This window comes from Cucurbita pepo, chromosome 18, assembly GCF_057944985.1.
Source record: "Cucurbita pepo subsp. pepo isolate OVF chromosome 18, ASM5794498v1, whole genome shotgun sequence".
In the NCBI taxonomy this organism is placed as follows: Eukaryota; Viridiplantae; Streptophyta; class Magnoliopsida; order Cucurbitales; family Cucurbitaceae; genus Cucurbita; species Cucurbita pepo.
Window position 1 is genome coordinate 8879391 of NC_141815.1, and position 15529 is coordinate 8894919.

The window sequence follows — 15529 nt, forward strand, 5'->3', positions numbered from 1 at the left end:
CATCACCTTAGAACAATGGCACAGTGGTTCAATCACAACCAATTTTGTAAGAGAATGTTTGCAAGTTCAATCTTCATAATTTCTTTAATGTGACAATTCAAAACGTCCCTTTCTGTGTAGTAACGCTATCACTAACCACTGATGGAAAAAGCTCCACCAAATTACAAGTATACTTTCAAAATCACAAAATTTTAAACATGTTTATAGTCTATAGACAAAAGAAGAATGTAAATATTTTAAAAAAATTATAGGTTCTTCATCAATGTTCAAACTCCCTAAAGAAACCCAGTTCCGGCGAGCCCATGGTGCAGAAGATTATGAGCAATATGGTCTCTACCCTGAATGGCACTCACAGACCTGACCCCATTACTCTCCGGCACCATTTCATCATCAAAAACCTCAAATTTCAGCTCAGAATCGAACCTTTCTTTCCTCATCTCGCATATATTATGAAGAACACAACAAGCTCCCAGCACCACCGGCAGCTCCTGCAGCTTCACCTCAGTCCTCTTCTGCAGGCAAGTCCACCGCCCCTTCAGCCGTCCAAACGCCGCCTTCGCCGCCGCCTGAATCTCGCCGACCTTCTCGTTAAAAGCGTGCTGTGTCCATGTCAAATTCTGTAACGTATAAGGCACCAAAAGCCAATCCATTAATGGGTACCCTGAATTTCCGACGATGAAAACGTCGTTCAAAAGCCCCATGTTTGCCCTTTCGAAAAGGGCTGATTTTTCAAGAACTTGATCGTCCGGCATCGATCCCGGCCACCCGATACAGACGTCGGTGAACACGCCGGCGGGATCCACGACGCCTTGAACGGTGATGGAATATGAAGTTTTTTGGTTGCGTTCTGTGTGGCGTTTGTTGAAATAAGCGGCGACGCTGTTTTTGGGTGCGATTATTGGGATATGGGTTGTGTAAATTGCGCCACCCACTTTGGGAATCCCTGAAATTGACTCGAATTCTTGCTTGATCTTCGTTAATTTTGACTCCTCCGGCCACTGCAAGAACTTCGGCATTAAAACCTTACGAATTGCAGAACAAACCTCCAGGACTAATTTATGGCACGTCGAGATTCCTAGCCCAAACCGTTTCGACACCAATCGGAGCGGCTCGCCGGTGGCCAACCGCCATATACACACGGCGACCCGCTGCCGGACGGGAATCGCCACCCGAAGCATCGTGTCCTTTTTCATAACAGTTGAGTCTAATTCCCTACAGATCATATCGAATGTCGCTTTGCTCATTCTGAACGCCCGTCGGAATTCCTCATCGGGAAAATCCGGGTGGTTGCATTGGTCCCACCAATCCTTCGATCGGTTCTTCACCCATAGCCTCCGCTGATGAGCTCCGGCGCCGCCTTTAGCCGGTGAAGAATTAGCATTTTGCGGCGTTCCACGGCGGGGTTTTTTCGAAAGTAGTTGGAATTCGTCGGAATCCATAACCCAATGTTCTCTCTGTTCGTCTCTGTTTTCAACCCAGAAGGGAAGGTTTAGTAAATCATTGCCGCCATTGCCGCTGCTGCCGTCGTCGCCATTGTCGGTGGGTCTCCGCCGCTTTTTGGGGCTCTGATTCACACTGAAATTATCCATTTCTGAGAAGAAATTGGAGATGGGTAAGAACTCGTCTTGATTAAGAAATGGAAACGAAGTAATTTCCATTAAATGGAACTCAAAAAGATCAAATCTTTCGATGTGGGTATGAACGGAAGAACAATTATAGAGAGAATTTGATGATCCAAATGTGAAATGGAACTTGGAATTGAAAAGAAATGAAGAAAAGAATGATATTTATATGAACATACAGAGTGATTGCAGAAACGTGTGGGTAAGTGGGAACGCGTAGAGGATTGTTTGACGGTGACTTGGACTGGGAGGTGGGACCCACTTCCTTTTTTTATTTTTTTATTTTTTTTTTATAAAATTAAAAATGAGTATTGGATAAGGGACCTACGCGGTCAATGATTAGGGTTCTTAGGGGGAGGAAGATGGAGCCGAAGGTTCCAGTTGGTTCACGCGGACCGGCAGGCGCGTCGGGGTGGAGATGGGTTAGGATCTAGGAAGGTTCTTGATTGTTTTTGTTTTAAATTAAATGATTTTCAATTTTTTTTTCTAAAAATGATTGCTAATTTTGAAATGTGGAATTCAAATGGGTTTTTGATTTCTTGTAAGAAATAGATGTGATTAGACATCCGTGTTCGGATGGAATAGAAGTACTCGAAAAAACTCGATCGACCCAATCTAGCTTGTACTGTTTAGGTCGGACTGGAGTCGTTCATAAATTACTTTAAAACTAAATTGAGTTAAAACGAATCATCGTGAGTATATTGTTAATTTTTAAAATATATTTTTGTTTATTATATAAGTTGTAGCTTCTTTTGAATCATGTCTTTACTCAGACGTTTAGGTCGAAGGTTTAGTGTTTTACCACAGTGTCTTATGTGTTTGGTCAGAACGTGGTGTCATATGATAAGAGAGTAGTCAGAAGCATCAACTCGAACTTGTTCCCAAGTTGACGGAAGGCGTCAGTGAGATAAGCATCATGACGAAAGTTAATCAGGTGCTTAATAATTTAATGCTTTTCTGAAACACAACCAATTCCAGTGGGTCAAGTCAGCAATAGTCGAAGAGTTCAGATCGTCATCGGACGATGCCGAGATGGAGTGGAAAAATTTTCACAATCAGTGGGCCGATTGCGCCCCGAGAAAGTCATCGAGTACGATGACTAAATTAAGTGGGGGAGAATGTCACAATCCGGTGATTGTACCCCAAGTGACTTTTTATGCTGCAATTTGAAATTAATTGATATTTTGATGATAAGAAATATATTCTTAATTATTAATAATTTTAGTATTTTGAAATGTCGATCGTGTAGAGTTTAGACTAACCATTCCAAAGCTCTTTCAATCACTCAAATCCCAAGTAAAACTAAAAAAATTAGGGCGATGATGACGACCTAACAATTGAGTTGGCACGTGGACAAATAAAATCTTGACACTTGGAGTTGGATGAGTAGCTATTTAACCCATTGTTTTAAAAATAAAATTAATTATATATAATATAATTTTAAAATAAATTATGCCAGCATGGCTACAAGTAATCACAACACTCAACACTTTCTATATTTATTTTTTCTATTTTTTCGACTTTTGAAAAATATTTAAAAGTGACAATAATTTTCTAATATTTTTCCAATTATTATTTTTTTAGAATATATTTTAAAATGGAAAAGGTTCAAAAGTGCATGCCAATCGTATCTTAGTTTGAAATTAAATTTTTTTAAATATAAACTTAAATTTTTCATTGGATGGTTAGTATTTAATCAAATATTAATTAAATAAAATTTTGACTGGAATTAATCAAAAGGTTATAGTTGGTAAGACTCTTTTGAACTTTCAACTAAAGGTCTATTAATTTATAAAAGTATCTAATAATTAAAGGAATTATATTTAAATTAGTATTATTAAGTTAATTAAGCTTTAAATAATTAAATAATAGTAACTACTATTATTTTGTCTCATTCAAAACTGTCTCAATTGATATACGTTGACCGTCAAATAAGGATGAAAACTAAATAATTAGTTTTATAATTTAAATTTAAATTTATTTTAAAATTTTTAAATAATGTATTAGAATCACATGTTTTAAAAAAATAATCATTTTAATTATTAAATATTTAGAATATTTAATTTAGACTTAAAACGTGATAATTTTAGTTATTAAATATTTAGAATATTTAATTTAGACTTAAAACTTTTAAATAATAGATGTGTCTAATAAATAGATAATTATATTAATTTAAACTCAGGGAAAAAAAAGACAAATACATATTTAACATCGAACATTTTAAGAATGTATTCTAACACCAAATTTATTAGATATTTTTAATTTATAATTTTTTTACCCAAAATAAAAAATAAAAAATAAAGATTTGTTAAGTTTTTACGATTTAAAAACGTATTAAATACATATTTAAAATTAATAAAATAAATTTACAATTAAAAAATAAAGAAGAAGCACGTGCAGCGTGGGAATCCCACGTGAAGCACACAATTTCGGCCGCAATTGGCAACACTGGAATCATAGAGAAGTCATGCTTACGTCATAAATACATATCTTTATTTTATCTTACTTTCTTTTTTCTTAAATTAAAATAGTTAAATTAATAAAAATATTTTTAAATTTTATAAAAAATGCATATAAACGTTCAAAATATATATATATATATATATATATATATATATATATATATATATATATATATATATATATATATATTTTTTTTTTTTTTTTTTTTTTTTTTTTTAATTCAAAAATATTATTACTATTAGTACTTTTTTAAAAAATACTCATACCGTTTTAAAAGTAGAATGGATGCTCTTTAAAATTTTTAAAGTATTTTAAAAATAAATTATAAAATTTAAAGATATTTTTATTAATTAAGTTGACCGGAGCTGATAATAGTCAAATGTCGCAGACAGGTTTTTTTATAATTTTATATTTTATATTACTATTATTTTATCAAACAGCGGGGAATCAGTGAAATTAATTATTATTATTTGAATCGTAATCCACCAGTGCCAAGGATCGTTGATTTTATTTTATTTTTATATAAAAAATTAACTAAATATAAAAAAACACGTGTTGAATTTGCAAGGTATTTGATTTTGATTATTGGATAATCTTTTTTTTTTTTTAATTTTGAAAAGCGCGTGAAAATTATTAAAATGTTATGATCAAATTTATTTAAAAATAAAAAATCAGAGGAATATGCTCGTTTGATTAAAAAAACAAAATAATATAGTTTTTTAAATTTATATATATATATATATTAATATTTATCTACAAAGACATGGTGGGACCCACACGTCCAAATATTCAGTTTTTTCTTTCTAATAAATTAATATGAGCTTAATTCAACTTTTTAAAATATATTATTTTAAATTGTAGTTTGAATGGTTTATTATAGTGCACGAGAAAAAAAAATATAATTCTAAATTTAAAATTTTTAATTTTATTAATTTAAATTTAAACCTAAATAAGTATATTAATAACCATAATCAACTAAGCTTTCATTTTCGTTCCATTAAAATTGTTTTTTGCTCGTAATATGTAATTTTATTTTTAATTTATATATTGACTTTAATTTATAATTTTATTTTAGTTACCTTGTTTTTTTTTTTCGAACTAATTACTATTTTTCTGCAACAATAAAAGTTGAATTGATTTATTTATTTATTTATGATTATTAGAGTTCAACGGGACGTGAAGATAGAGATTCAAACTTCTAACATTTTGATCGAGATTTGAATGTATTAACCAATTGAGTTGTGTTTGAGTCAGACACTAGCCTACTGCACAAATTCATGGTCGTTTAGCAGTTTAACGAGTTGAGACATTGTGCTAATCTCATAATCGATGCATGACTTTTCCCTTCTGAGACAAAGTGGATTTTTTTTCGTATGAAAGTTATTCTTCAAATGAGACCATTATGGTAGTGAGACACAATTGATTACCGATGAGATCCTACACTCATTTTTTTTATTTTTTTAAAAAGGTTATGCTCCTACTTTTACGTTCACACTGCATGTCAGTAACAAGAAAAGACAACTCACGATTTTGCTTCGTATTTTTCTAGATGACCAACGCTTATATATATAATTTTAAATCCTAATAATTTAGCTGAAAATACTAATTTATCAACAACTTGGGTTCGTTCTATGACCAAATGAAGATTTTGATATGCAGTGCCGAGTGGTTAGAGACTCAAAAGTGTGATGTCCCACATTGGTTGGGGAGGAGAACAAAACACCTTTTTATAAGGGTATGGAAACCTTCTCTTAGCCGATGCATTTTAAAGCCGGGAGGGGAAGCTCGAAACGAAAAGCCCAAAGAGGATAATATCTGCAAGCGGTGGATATGGGTCCTTACAGAAAGTAAGGACAATCTCGAATGGGCCGCTACAGAAAGTAAGGACAGTCAGTCACAAGGAAGAATTTTAGGTTGACTTCCGAGCTCGATGTCAAATACGAGGATAACTGGGAGTCTCGATTAGGCCGTTACAGAAAGTAAGGGCAGTCGGTCACAAGGAAGAATTTTAGATTGGCTTCCGAGCTCCATGTCAAATACGAGGATAACTGGGAGTCTCGATTAGGTTAAGTTATATTCACGTTATTATAATCATTTAAAAATATTTTATTTTCTCTAAATAAAATTTCATTTAAATTTGATAATGGTTTTATGCTCCACCACACAAAATAGTTTTCCATATTTGCAGGTTAGAAATATATTAATCATATTTACAGAAGTGCCCAGAAAAGTGTGGCGTTCATCGTTCTTCTTCTTGAACGCACAACAATAAATGGAATTGCAGAAATTTTCTTCGAGATCGGAGTTGGAGCAGAATCGAGCAGTGGCTTAAATTGATCTGTGAACCAGGCGCAAGGTACTGCGGATTTGAACCTTTGAAGGCCTAGTACATCACGGCGAAATTTCTGCTCTGAAATGGCGTCCCTTCTCAGCTCATCAACGCCGCCATCCGCCATTCATCTGAGACGAAAGGTTTTCTTTTCTACTACAGTTTCTCCGGTTGTATTGAAGCGGAAATATTCAACTAGAGTCTTTTTTATCGTATATTCTTTTGTCGAATCAATTTGATTATGTCTATGTTACTTACTACTACAGTTTCTCCGGTTGAAATTGAGTTGTAGATTGTTGAGTATTTGTAGACCGTAATGAAAATGGATGCGGCTTTGGTAGTTGAAGTTTTCCTAGAGATAGGATGTGCTCCATTCGGTAGAAATTTAGTGAAAACCATTACGATTTCTTCATTTTCAGAGTCGGTAGTTGTCTAAAAAGAAATTGCAATGGAGTTTTTTAGACAAATCATCTCGGTTTGCTACGTTAAATGAGTGTTTGCCTTTCTCTTCTTCTGAAGAACAGGTGAATCTTCTCGATTTCAGTTCTTTATCTACAAATCATTCATTAAAAGTTTATGGGAAAATTGGAAGGACTGATGGCTATCATGGAATTTGCCTTACAACAAGGGCCAAGGGGGGTATTGAACAAGACGTTCTTGAGAAAGATAAAGAGCCAATTGAAATTGACGTTGACAATGGTAAGCTTTCATAATCTAAATTACTCTTGCTTTATCATTTGCATCACACATGAGTTCTACAGATTATGGAGCGGTTGGCGTTCACCACGTTGGAGTGCTTTGTGAGAATCTCGAGAGGTCACTTCACTTCTATCTAAATATTCTAGGTAAGTCTGTTCTTCGTGCATCACTATACGCATGCTGAATATTCATAGGAGATGTAAAATTTTGCAACTGGAAAATAGGTCTTAAAATAAACGAAGCAAGGCCACACGATAAGCTTCCTTATAGAGGTGCTTGGTTGTGGGTGGGTGCTGAGATGATTCATTTAATGGAGCTTCCAAATCCTGATCCTTTATCTGGACGACCTGAACATGGAGGCCGTGATCGTCATACTTGTATTGGAATTAGGGATGTATCGAAGTTGAAAGTGATCCTTGATAAAGCTGGTATGAATCTTTCCTTAACAAAGCTGAATAATTCATCATTTTTCATGTTACAAGTCATAAATGGTAGCCCGTATTAAGATTTTGGTTTTCCTTTTTTCAATTAAAGTTCATGTTTACACAGAAAAAATACTAAAAATTATGGTCATGCAGGTATTCCCTATACGCTTAGCAAGTCAGGAAGGCCAGCAATCTTTACAAGAGATCCAGATGCAAATGCTTTAGAATTTACTCAACTCGATGGGTAATTCTATCAACACCTATGAGCTTTCATTGCTTATGAAGAACCTCAGGATCTTCAGATCACTGAAAAGGTCAGTTGCAATATACTATGGTTTCGGATGAACAAACATGATATCGTTTTATCGCAAGGAAACAACAATATGATTATATGTATGCATTTCATGTCCTAATAAACCAGTAATATGCTATAAATTTACAAACTGAGCATCTTCTCTCTGTACTTTTCTCTTTTTTCTGTAAGCCATAATATTAATGTTGTCTAAAAGGTTTACTGGTTTAATCCTTGAAGCTTCCCTTGAAGGATATAAGTTGTCCGTAATTGTTTTTAACCTTCAAAAGATAATTAAGAAACAGAAGGCCAGAAATGAAACTACTCCGCCAACATGACTTCTAATATAGAAAAGGAAGTTGGTAAAGATTTTGTTGAAGGGTTCAATTTGAATCGGATAATAACTTTTAGTTTTTAAATTCATTTGACATTGAATTCAAACTTTCAAGAACTGGAAAGAAAACAATGTGTTACTGAAACAGAAACAATGATATAGTTAGTCTTCAAGCAGCATGTAGGAAAATGAAAGAAGAAGCTGAGAGAGAGAGAGAGAGAGAGAGAGAGAAACTAAAATTGGTATTAAGATACTCAGGTAAAGACTGGTGACGGAGAGAGAGAGAGCACACAGAATTTCTAGCATGACCATGCAAGAAAAGAACTATGTGTGCTCCCTCTCTTCTGTCACCTTCCTTGACACTTCAGATAAAGATTACCTTCTGTTTGTTGAGCAATTTTTCCTCCAACCTTAATTCCACCGGAAAAGGAGGATAAGTGGCCACAGAAACACAAATTTGGAAGGTTGATCTGATTTCATACTAATTACTGATATTTATAAGAAGGTTACTTGTGCTCTGATTAAAGAAAACATAAACCTCTGCTTTAAACTCTTATTGGTCACTCTATCCTAAAGTTCTGATTGGAAGCATTTTTACCACTAGGTTGGGGAATGGGAATTGTTAGATGTCAAGGAACTGGATTATTCTTAGCCAATTAGAGCCGATGTGATATTTTCGTTTCTTATGCATTAATCACATGTGTAATAAAATTGTTGGTCCACTACAGAGTGATAATTTGCAATAATATTCTTTAATCCATTACAGATACTAATAACGTTTTTCTGTTAAGAAAGAAAGAAAGAATAGGTAATACTGTTTTCTAATTCAGGATTATACCCTCTACTTATCTCAGGGTATTTTTTCGATTTCATAGAATTTAGTCAAGAACTCTTGTGTACTCTTAATTTTCAAAAAATACTGAAGCTTACAGGACGTGGATTGTAGAGACCCAATCGTCAGACTGGCAGTGGAAAGGTATTTGTAGATTGTGTTGATATAGATTTGATGTATTATTTACCTAATGTTGTCATTGAATTAAACAAAGAATTTGGGGAGTTCTGTATGGTCAATATTGTGATTGTCCTATTCCTTTGCGGAGAGAGAGTTTTGTATGACCTATTGTGATTGCCCTATTGAATAATCTCTTATAGCTATCTCTTTGAACTGGAAGAATAGTGATGAAAGAAATTATAGTTAATGTTATTATAAGTGACCAATGCGATGTCGATACGTAGCAAGCTAAGAACTAGAATTTAAAAAGATAATAATGAACTTTGGATGTCACTTAAGACAACTTTGACAGAAAGAGGGAGACAGCATCTATGCTTTAGGATATAAAGCAGGTTAAATTGTGCCAATTACCATTTCCTATTCTCTTAGTAATCACCTTTCAGATTGCCTTCTGATTTCTGAAGTATACACGTCTATCTTCTCCACACATCAAAAAGGAAACATGTGCGTGCTATTTTTTTAACTAAACAAATCTGAAGAAAAGGTTTTGAATGGAATATTTGGGAGCACATTGAAAAACCATTATTACTCGTTGTATTAACTGTGCTTGAGGTGATTGGCTTCGGACATGAATCTGGTGAGGTATGATAGCTAGTTGTTACAGAAATTCTTAGTTGTTGGTGACATGTTACGACCCTTGATTGGTAGAGTTGGATTCTGAGTGCTTGTGCTTGTTTTTGTGTGTGCCTTGGTCAAGGATTGGCTTGTATAATTGCTTAGCTGAGCTCATAAAAGAATCTATTAAACCCCACCGAACATTGAAGAAAGCACCAACAGACCAATATGGAACTGTTAATGGCAAAGTTTAGGAGGGAGGTGGTTTACTCAATTGAGTCGCTTTATGTGCTTTATTCTTGCTCAGCCAGGTTGCTTGGATGAACTCCTACCCTCTGAAGAGACTAGAAGCTATGACGAGGCTCGGTCATAAGCTCATGTGGTTTGAGGCTCTTGAGCCAAGGAACCATGTATTTTCTTTTAAATAGCATTGAAATAAACTAATTGGATTTATGTGAATGAAATGAGTGAGATGGTGTGGACGAAGCAACCAATTACCATGTTTGGTCAACCAGGTGATGAGCTCACTCGCATTCCTGATTGTTTGATCTTAAATGCTCCAAAACTACGTTTTTTATGCTCTTTAAGGAGTGTCGAAACTCATTATTATACTAAGTTGGTGGTTGAGCTCGCCCACAGGCGGCTGATCTTACCTCCTTCACTTATGGGTTTGGTCTCATCACATATTATCCTTCTCCGATTCCTTCGGTCTTTCTCTCCTTCACCTCGTAAACAGAGTTCAGTCTCATGAATCTGAATTTTGTCTTGCTTTCGTCTTGACTTCCTATTCAGGTTCCGGTTTTCGGTTCAGTCTTTAAAAGCAGCTAGGTTCCGGTTTTCGGTTGAGTCTTTCAAAGCAGCTAATTCATTGATTCTAGAACAGTAAAGTCTCATTCATCTTTCTTTTGTCTCCTCATAGATGAGCACATGTTCTTGAAAGAATCTCAAAGCTCGGTTCAAGTACAGGTTAGTTGATGTTTTAGTCAATTCTGAATGGTCACTTCAAATTGGATGTCTTGCATAAGTTATTATAAGTGTACAAACATTTCTATCCAAATCTAGGACCAAATGCTTCTAAATTTGTATTATTTGAGTTCTTACCAAGCAAAAACAAACATGATATGTTTGAGTCAATGCGTCTTAAAGGATGTAATCGATGAAATGAATAAGAACCTTCAAGCTAAATCTAATAGTTGGAAGATAATCAAGTAAAAATGATTCACTTAAATAATTAATCCTCTCCATTCTAAAGGAAAGTTCCCTTATTCATCAATGGAGTACATGGAATGGACATCTGATCATAGCAATGAACAAGCAATAAGCAAATGCTGGGCCATGCAAGTATAAAAAAGTGTATGCAATTCATAATACAAACAGGCTGCACCTGCAAATCCTGCGAGGATGGGCCAAAAAAAAAAAGGATAATTCAGTGAAAAACCTGCAAAACATTTTACATTATCCGGCAAAGTTCCCTCTCATACTCCTGACGTTTAGTGTTTAGTGCTCTTTGCTGTTGACACAAGACGAACAAAACAAAGCTAAAATGCATCAGCAAACCAAGCCACCATTAAAAAATGACCAATATTTTCTGTTCACAATTCAAACCAAACCAGTAACAAATCCAACTATAGCAGTACAAGCCCAAGTTCACTTGGTTTCAACGCGTGCCGAATCCGATAATTATACAGGTAATAGTGAAGTTGCCCGTCGCCCGGACCGAATTTTAGTTCCTTCAGGACGGATTCATTCTCCATGACATCCAATGCATTGAAGACATCAAAATCTTTATGTTTTGCAACAATAAGAGCATCATTCATCAACTGCAACAATGGAGTTTTGGTGGAGACATTATAATAGGAATAGGCGGCCTTCAAGGTTGAGTATGTTTGGTTCCCAAGAATGGATGAAGGAAGAGTGTAGAAGCTGCAGAAGTCAGTGATCACATGGCTGTCCGGACTCTCAACCAAGAAACTATCTACTACGCTCTCCTTAGGAAGAAGCCAATGTTCTACATCAGATTCATCAAAATCTGGAGCAACATCAAACTGCCTCAAATACATTCTAAGCAACCGAGTAACGGCAGGGACATCTCGACGTTCCATTTTTCGAAACCCGGGGGTAGCTGGTGAATCAGGTAACTTGTAAAGCTTTATGGTCCGGCTCATCGTCATCCTTGCTCCCAGCCTTGAAAACCCAACATCAATTAGCTTCTTTGGGTTTAAGGATCTATGCCAGTATTGGCAAGTTGTAATTGGGGTTGGAAGAACAACTCCAGCGGTATAAGCCGCTTGCCATATATTTTCCAGGTGAACCCTCCTTGTGACCTCTTTGATCATAACAGGTGCAAGTCTCTTTGATCTAAGCTTCTTGTGAACACATAAGAAATTGATCTCTGCCATCTTAACGACTTCGTCGCGCACCCGAATCCTGGCAGGGATGCCACTGATGAAAGCAACCAATTTCTTAGAAGCTTTAGCACGAACACCAATATGCCAGCTTGTGAAGTACCCCGGAGGTCTCAAAGCCCATCCAAGAAATTCCTTGGAATAGTTGAATCTAAACAAATTTTCATCATCTTCAACATAATTGTTCTTCAAGAGATTGTAAACCTCAATACAAATCTCTTCAGAGCTCATGTCACAAGTGGTCCATTCATATGAATTAGGAAGATTATAAGGCTCTTGTTTGACCTCAGATAATGGAGTTGGTGGTTCAATTGGACCATCAGGCAAACTAGAATCCCCGATGTCCTTGAATTGTCCAACAGGTTGAGTTTCCCAGAATTTGTGCCTTTTGCTAGTGGACAAAGAATCTTGAACCCTCTGAGCCATGTTCTCCAATGAGCTGCTATCATCCTTGGTAATTTGGCCTGCTTGATTTCCATGATCTGGATTATCCTTCGGAGGTCCTGAAGAACGATTGTTATCGTCCATCTCAACAAAATATCAACTGTGACAATCAATCAATCAAAATCGTCGCACTTGATCCGAATTACCTGAGAAACCACACTCTTTAAAATCCGTCCAAAAAAAAACCCCGATGGCATGGAAACAGCATATATTTCAAATCCAGAAAACATTCATAAACAATAACAACACACTAGACAATCAGCAGATCGTCAAATACTGCATAATCATAAAGCCTAAAACAATCAATTCCTTACAATCCAATGCGAAACGTAACTCAAAAACCAAATAAAGGAAACGAAGAAGGATCTAAGACAGATTAGGAAATCAAAAAATGCGCTGAATTGGAATGAGATGAGAGAAGGAGGAGGAAGAAAGGAAGCACCTGAATGAGAGAATGAGTTGGAGAAGAAACTTGTGGGACGAGAGAATCAGATCCTAAGTGGGTGCGAGTGGAAAGGAAATGGTTTATTAGGGTTCTCTGTTCAAAGTCCATTTCTCAATTTCTGGTCGCTCGACATAATTCGACATTGGACATGATGGGCTTTCGTGAATTTCGAGGAGGCCTTTTCTACTGCTTTGGGCCTCAGAAAATGGGCTTTCGTGAATTACGATGAGGCCTTTTCTACTGCTTTGGGCCTCAGAAAATGGGCTTTCGTGAATTGCGATGAGGCCTTTTCTACTGCTTTGGGCCTCAGAAAATGGGCTTTCGTGAATTGCGATGAGGCATTTTTTACTGCTTTGGGCCTCATAAATGGGCTTTTGTGAATTGCGATGAGGCCTTTTCTACTGGTTTGGGCCTCAGAAAATGGGCTTTCGTGAATTGCGAGGAGGCCTTTTCTACTGCTTTGGGCCTCAAAAATGGGCTTTCGTAAATTGCGAGGAGGCCTTTTCTACTGCTTTGGGCCTCATAAAATGGGCTTTTGTACTGGGTTGGGCCTCAGAAAATTTGCCCTTATTTCGGGTTTCTTTTTATTAATATAATTATATTTTTTTTCTTGAAATATTCATTAGAATTACTTCCAATCATTTATGCATTATGTTATAACAAGTTTTTTCCATTTTTAAAAATTTATTTTTGTATGAAGGACGGGAACGAGCCCACCGTGTCCACCAAAGTTTTAAAACAAGTCAAAATAAGGACTACAGCGTACTCGATTGCATACTCAAGGTTTTAAAACACGTAATCCTTATAAGGAATAAGGAATGTTTTGTTCCCGTCTAGGGTCCCCTAGCTCGCTCTAGTGTCTAGCTATGATATCATATGTAACAGTACAAGTCAGCACTATGAATATTGTTACAGAGAGGTTTTCACACCCAAATCAGCTCCTGAACTAGTCAAGATAACTCGAGATTTGAACTCTCAAGAGTGATTCTTCAGTAACTTTTACGACGTTGGTGAGTAATAAGTTAGAAGTACAACACCAGAGACTACAAGTTCCCGAAAATGACCTTTTCAATAGTTTGAAGTTATACCATATAAATTGAGTTGACTTGCTATAAAGTATTTAAATAAATTAGAGATCAACCTTTTGGTAAATGATAATAATAATAATTATTATTAATTAGAGACAACGAAACTGCCTAAATTCTGGGTTTTGAACAATGGTCAAAGAATTTGGTCGCTGTTCCAATTCGGCTCTTACCAAGATTATCAAAGGGCTTTCAATTCCACCTCCTATTTGCACAAGTCCATTCTCGTTGAATTTTTGGTGCGAGAAAGGGAGCGATCTCTTCGAGTGCATCGAACCTCAAAGTCTCGGATCTTCAATCTACCATGGCGGATTTCAAATCGAACTCATATACGGATGGGAGAATGCAGATTGAGAGCTACAATGGAAACGAAGCAAGAGGAGCTACTGTTTCCGGCGGAGATTTTCGTTGTTACAGTGCTTCGTATGCTTCGTCTGTAAACCCTAATCAAACGCAGACGGCTAACGATTTGAAGCTCAAGAAAGGGAAATCGACGAACGGATTTTCGTCGAAGAGTTGGAGTTTCAACGATCCGGAGATTCAGAGAAAGAAAAGAGTTGCTAGCTACAAGGTTTATTCTGTGGAAGGCAAAGTCAAAGGATCTCTAAGAAAGAGCTTCAGATGGTTCAAGGAACGATGCTCTCGTGTTGTGTTTGGATGGTAGCAAGCGGCTTAAATTGGTACCAGAATTTTCCTCCACACTCTTTGTTGCTTAATTATTAGCTTACAGTTCTGAAATCCATTAATTTGTTTCGCTATATTATGATTTATGAATCTCTCTGAATGTGTAATTACTGCTGGAAGTACAGAATTCTTTGTTCTTTATGATCTGATATCACTTGTTTGAGTGTTCCTGCTGAAATCCATTTTAGTTCTTAGAAATCAAACCAAACCAAACCAAACCAAACCACTGCTGCTTGTGTGCTTCCAGTATGACCTGTCTTCTCCATTGTTTCAATTTGAGGATGTCTGGTTTTCCAGCTTAAGAATTGGGATCTTGAATCTACCATGATGGGTCTGATGAGAATTGTCTTGAGTTCAACTGTTTTTTGTTCCATGAAACAGCTTATTGTAAGAACTTGTGTCTCATTTGTTCTAGTTGTAATGAATGAGTGGGGAAAGATTGGTTCATCCCTGCTGAGACTTTCAAGCATTGGCTATACATCATATGCTTTCAATTGCACAAAACCTTTGATCAACTATCTAAATGAAGCTTGTCTGTTGAAGAGAGTGATATCACTGCCCTTTTCCCTGAGCTTTGGATCCCTGCTGCTGCTGCTGCTCCTCCTCCTCATGAATCACTACACTAACTTGTGTATGATCTCTCCCTCCGTCCTTTAGATTCCACCCGTGTAAACCGTTCAAGCCCACCGATGTGGGATCTCACAATCCGCTTCCAAATCCCCGCTAGTAGATATT

The 15529-nt window shown here is 36.1% G+C and overlaps 4 protein-coding genes across 7 annotated transcripts; 2 read left to right on the forward strand and 2 right to left on the reverse strand.

Annotated features, from left to right (window-relative positions):
- Positions 1 to 109: 109 nt before the first annotated feature.
- On the reverse strand, positions 110 to 1766 carry LOC111779995 (protein ALP1-like). The gene has a single exon (XM_023660224.2). The coding sequence runs from the start codon at positions 1656 to 1658 to the stop codon at positions 276 to 278; it is 1383 nt and encodes a 460-aa protein (XP_023515992.2). The 5' UTR covers positions 1659 to 1766; the 3' UTR covers positions 110 to 275.
- A 4511-nt stretch (positions 1767 to 6277) lies between these two features.
- Positions 6278 to 9374, forward strand: LOC111779996 (uncharacterized). 4 transcript variants are annotated; one of them, XR_002812784.2, is made up of 6 exons: positions 6278 to 6557; positions 6939 to 7113; positions 7176 to 7259; positions 7338 to 7541; positions 7692 to 7852; positions 9019 to 9374. XR_002812784.2 is itself a non-coding variant. In XM_023660225.2 (5 exons), the coding sequence occupies exons 1-5, from the start codon at positions 6501 to 6503 to the stop codon at positions 7784 to 7786; spliced, it is 615 nt and encodes a 204-aa protein (XP_023515993.2). In that variant the 5' UTR covers positions 6279 to 6500; the 3' UTR covers positions 7787 to 8089. The 4 variants fall into 4 exon arrangements, 1 of the variants encoding a protein (XP_023515993.2); XR_002812783.2 differs by having other exon boundaries at positions 9090 to 9374; XR_002812785.2 differs by having other exon boundaries at positions 9097 to 9374.
- A 1699-nt stretch (positions 9375 to 11073) lies between these two features.
- LOC111780262 (glycylpeptide N-tetradecanoyltransferase 1) lies at positions 11074 to 13180 on the reverse strand. The gene is made up of 2 exons (XM_023660614.2): positions 13023 to 13180; positions 11074 to 12726 (listed from the first exon to the last, which is right to left on the reverse strand). Exon 2 carries the CDS (start codon positions 12662 to 12664, stop codon positions 11357 to 11359), a length of 1308 nt encoding a protein of 435 aa, XP_023516382.2. The 5' UTR covers positions 12665 to 12726; positions 13023 to 13180; the 3' UTR covers positions 11074 to 11356.
- A 1048-nt stretch (positions 13181 to 14228) lies between these two features.
- On the forward strand, positions 14229 to 14964 carry LOC111780266 (uncharacterized). The gene has a single exon (XM_023660620.2). The coding sequence runs from the start codon at positions 14415 to 14417 to the stop codon at positions 14772 to 14774; it is 360 nt and encodes a 119-aa protein (XP_023516388.1). The 5' UTR covers positions 14229 to 14414; the 3' UTR covers positions 14775 to 14964.
- The last annotated feature ends 565 nt before the right edge of the window (positions 14965 to 15529 follow it).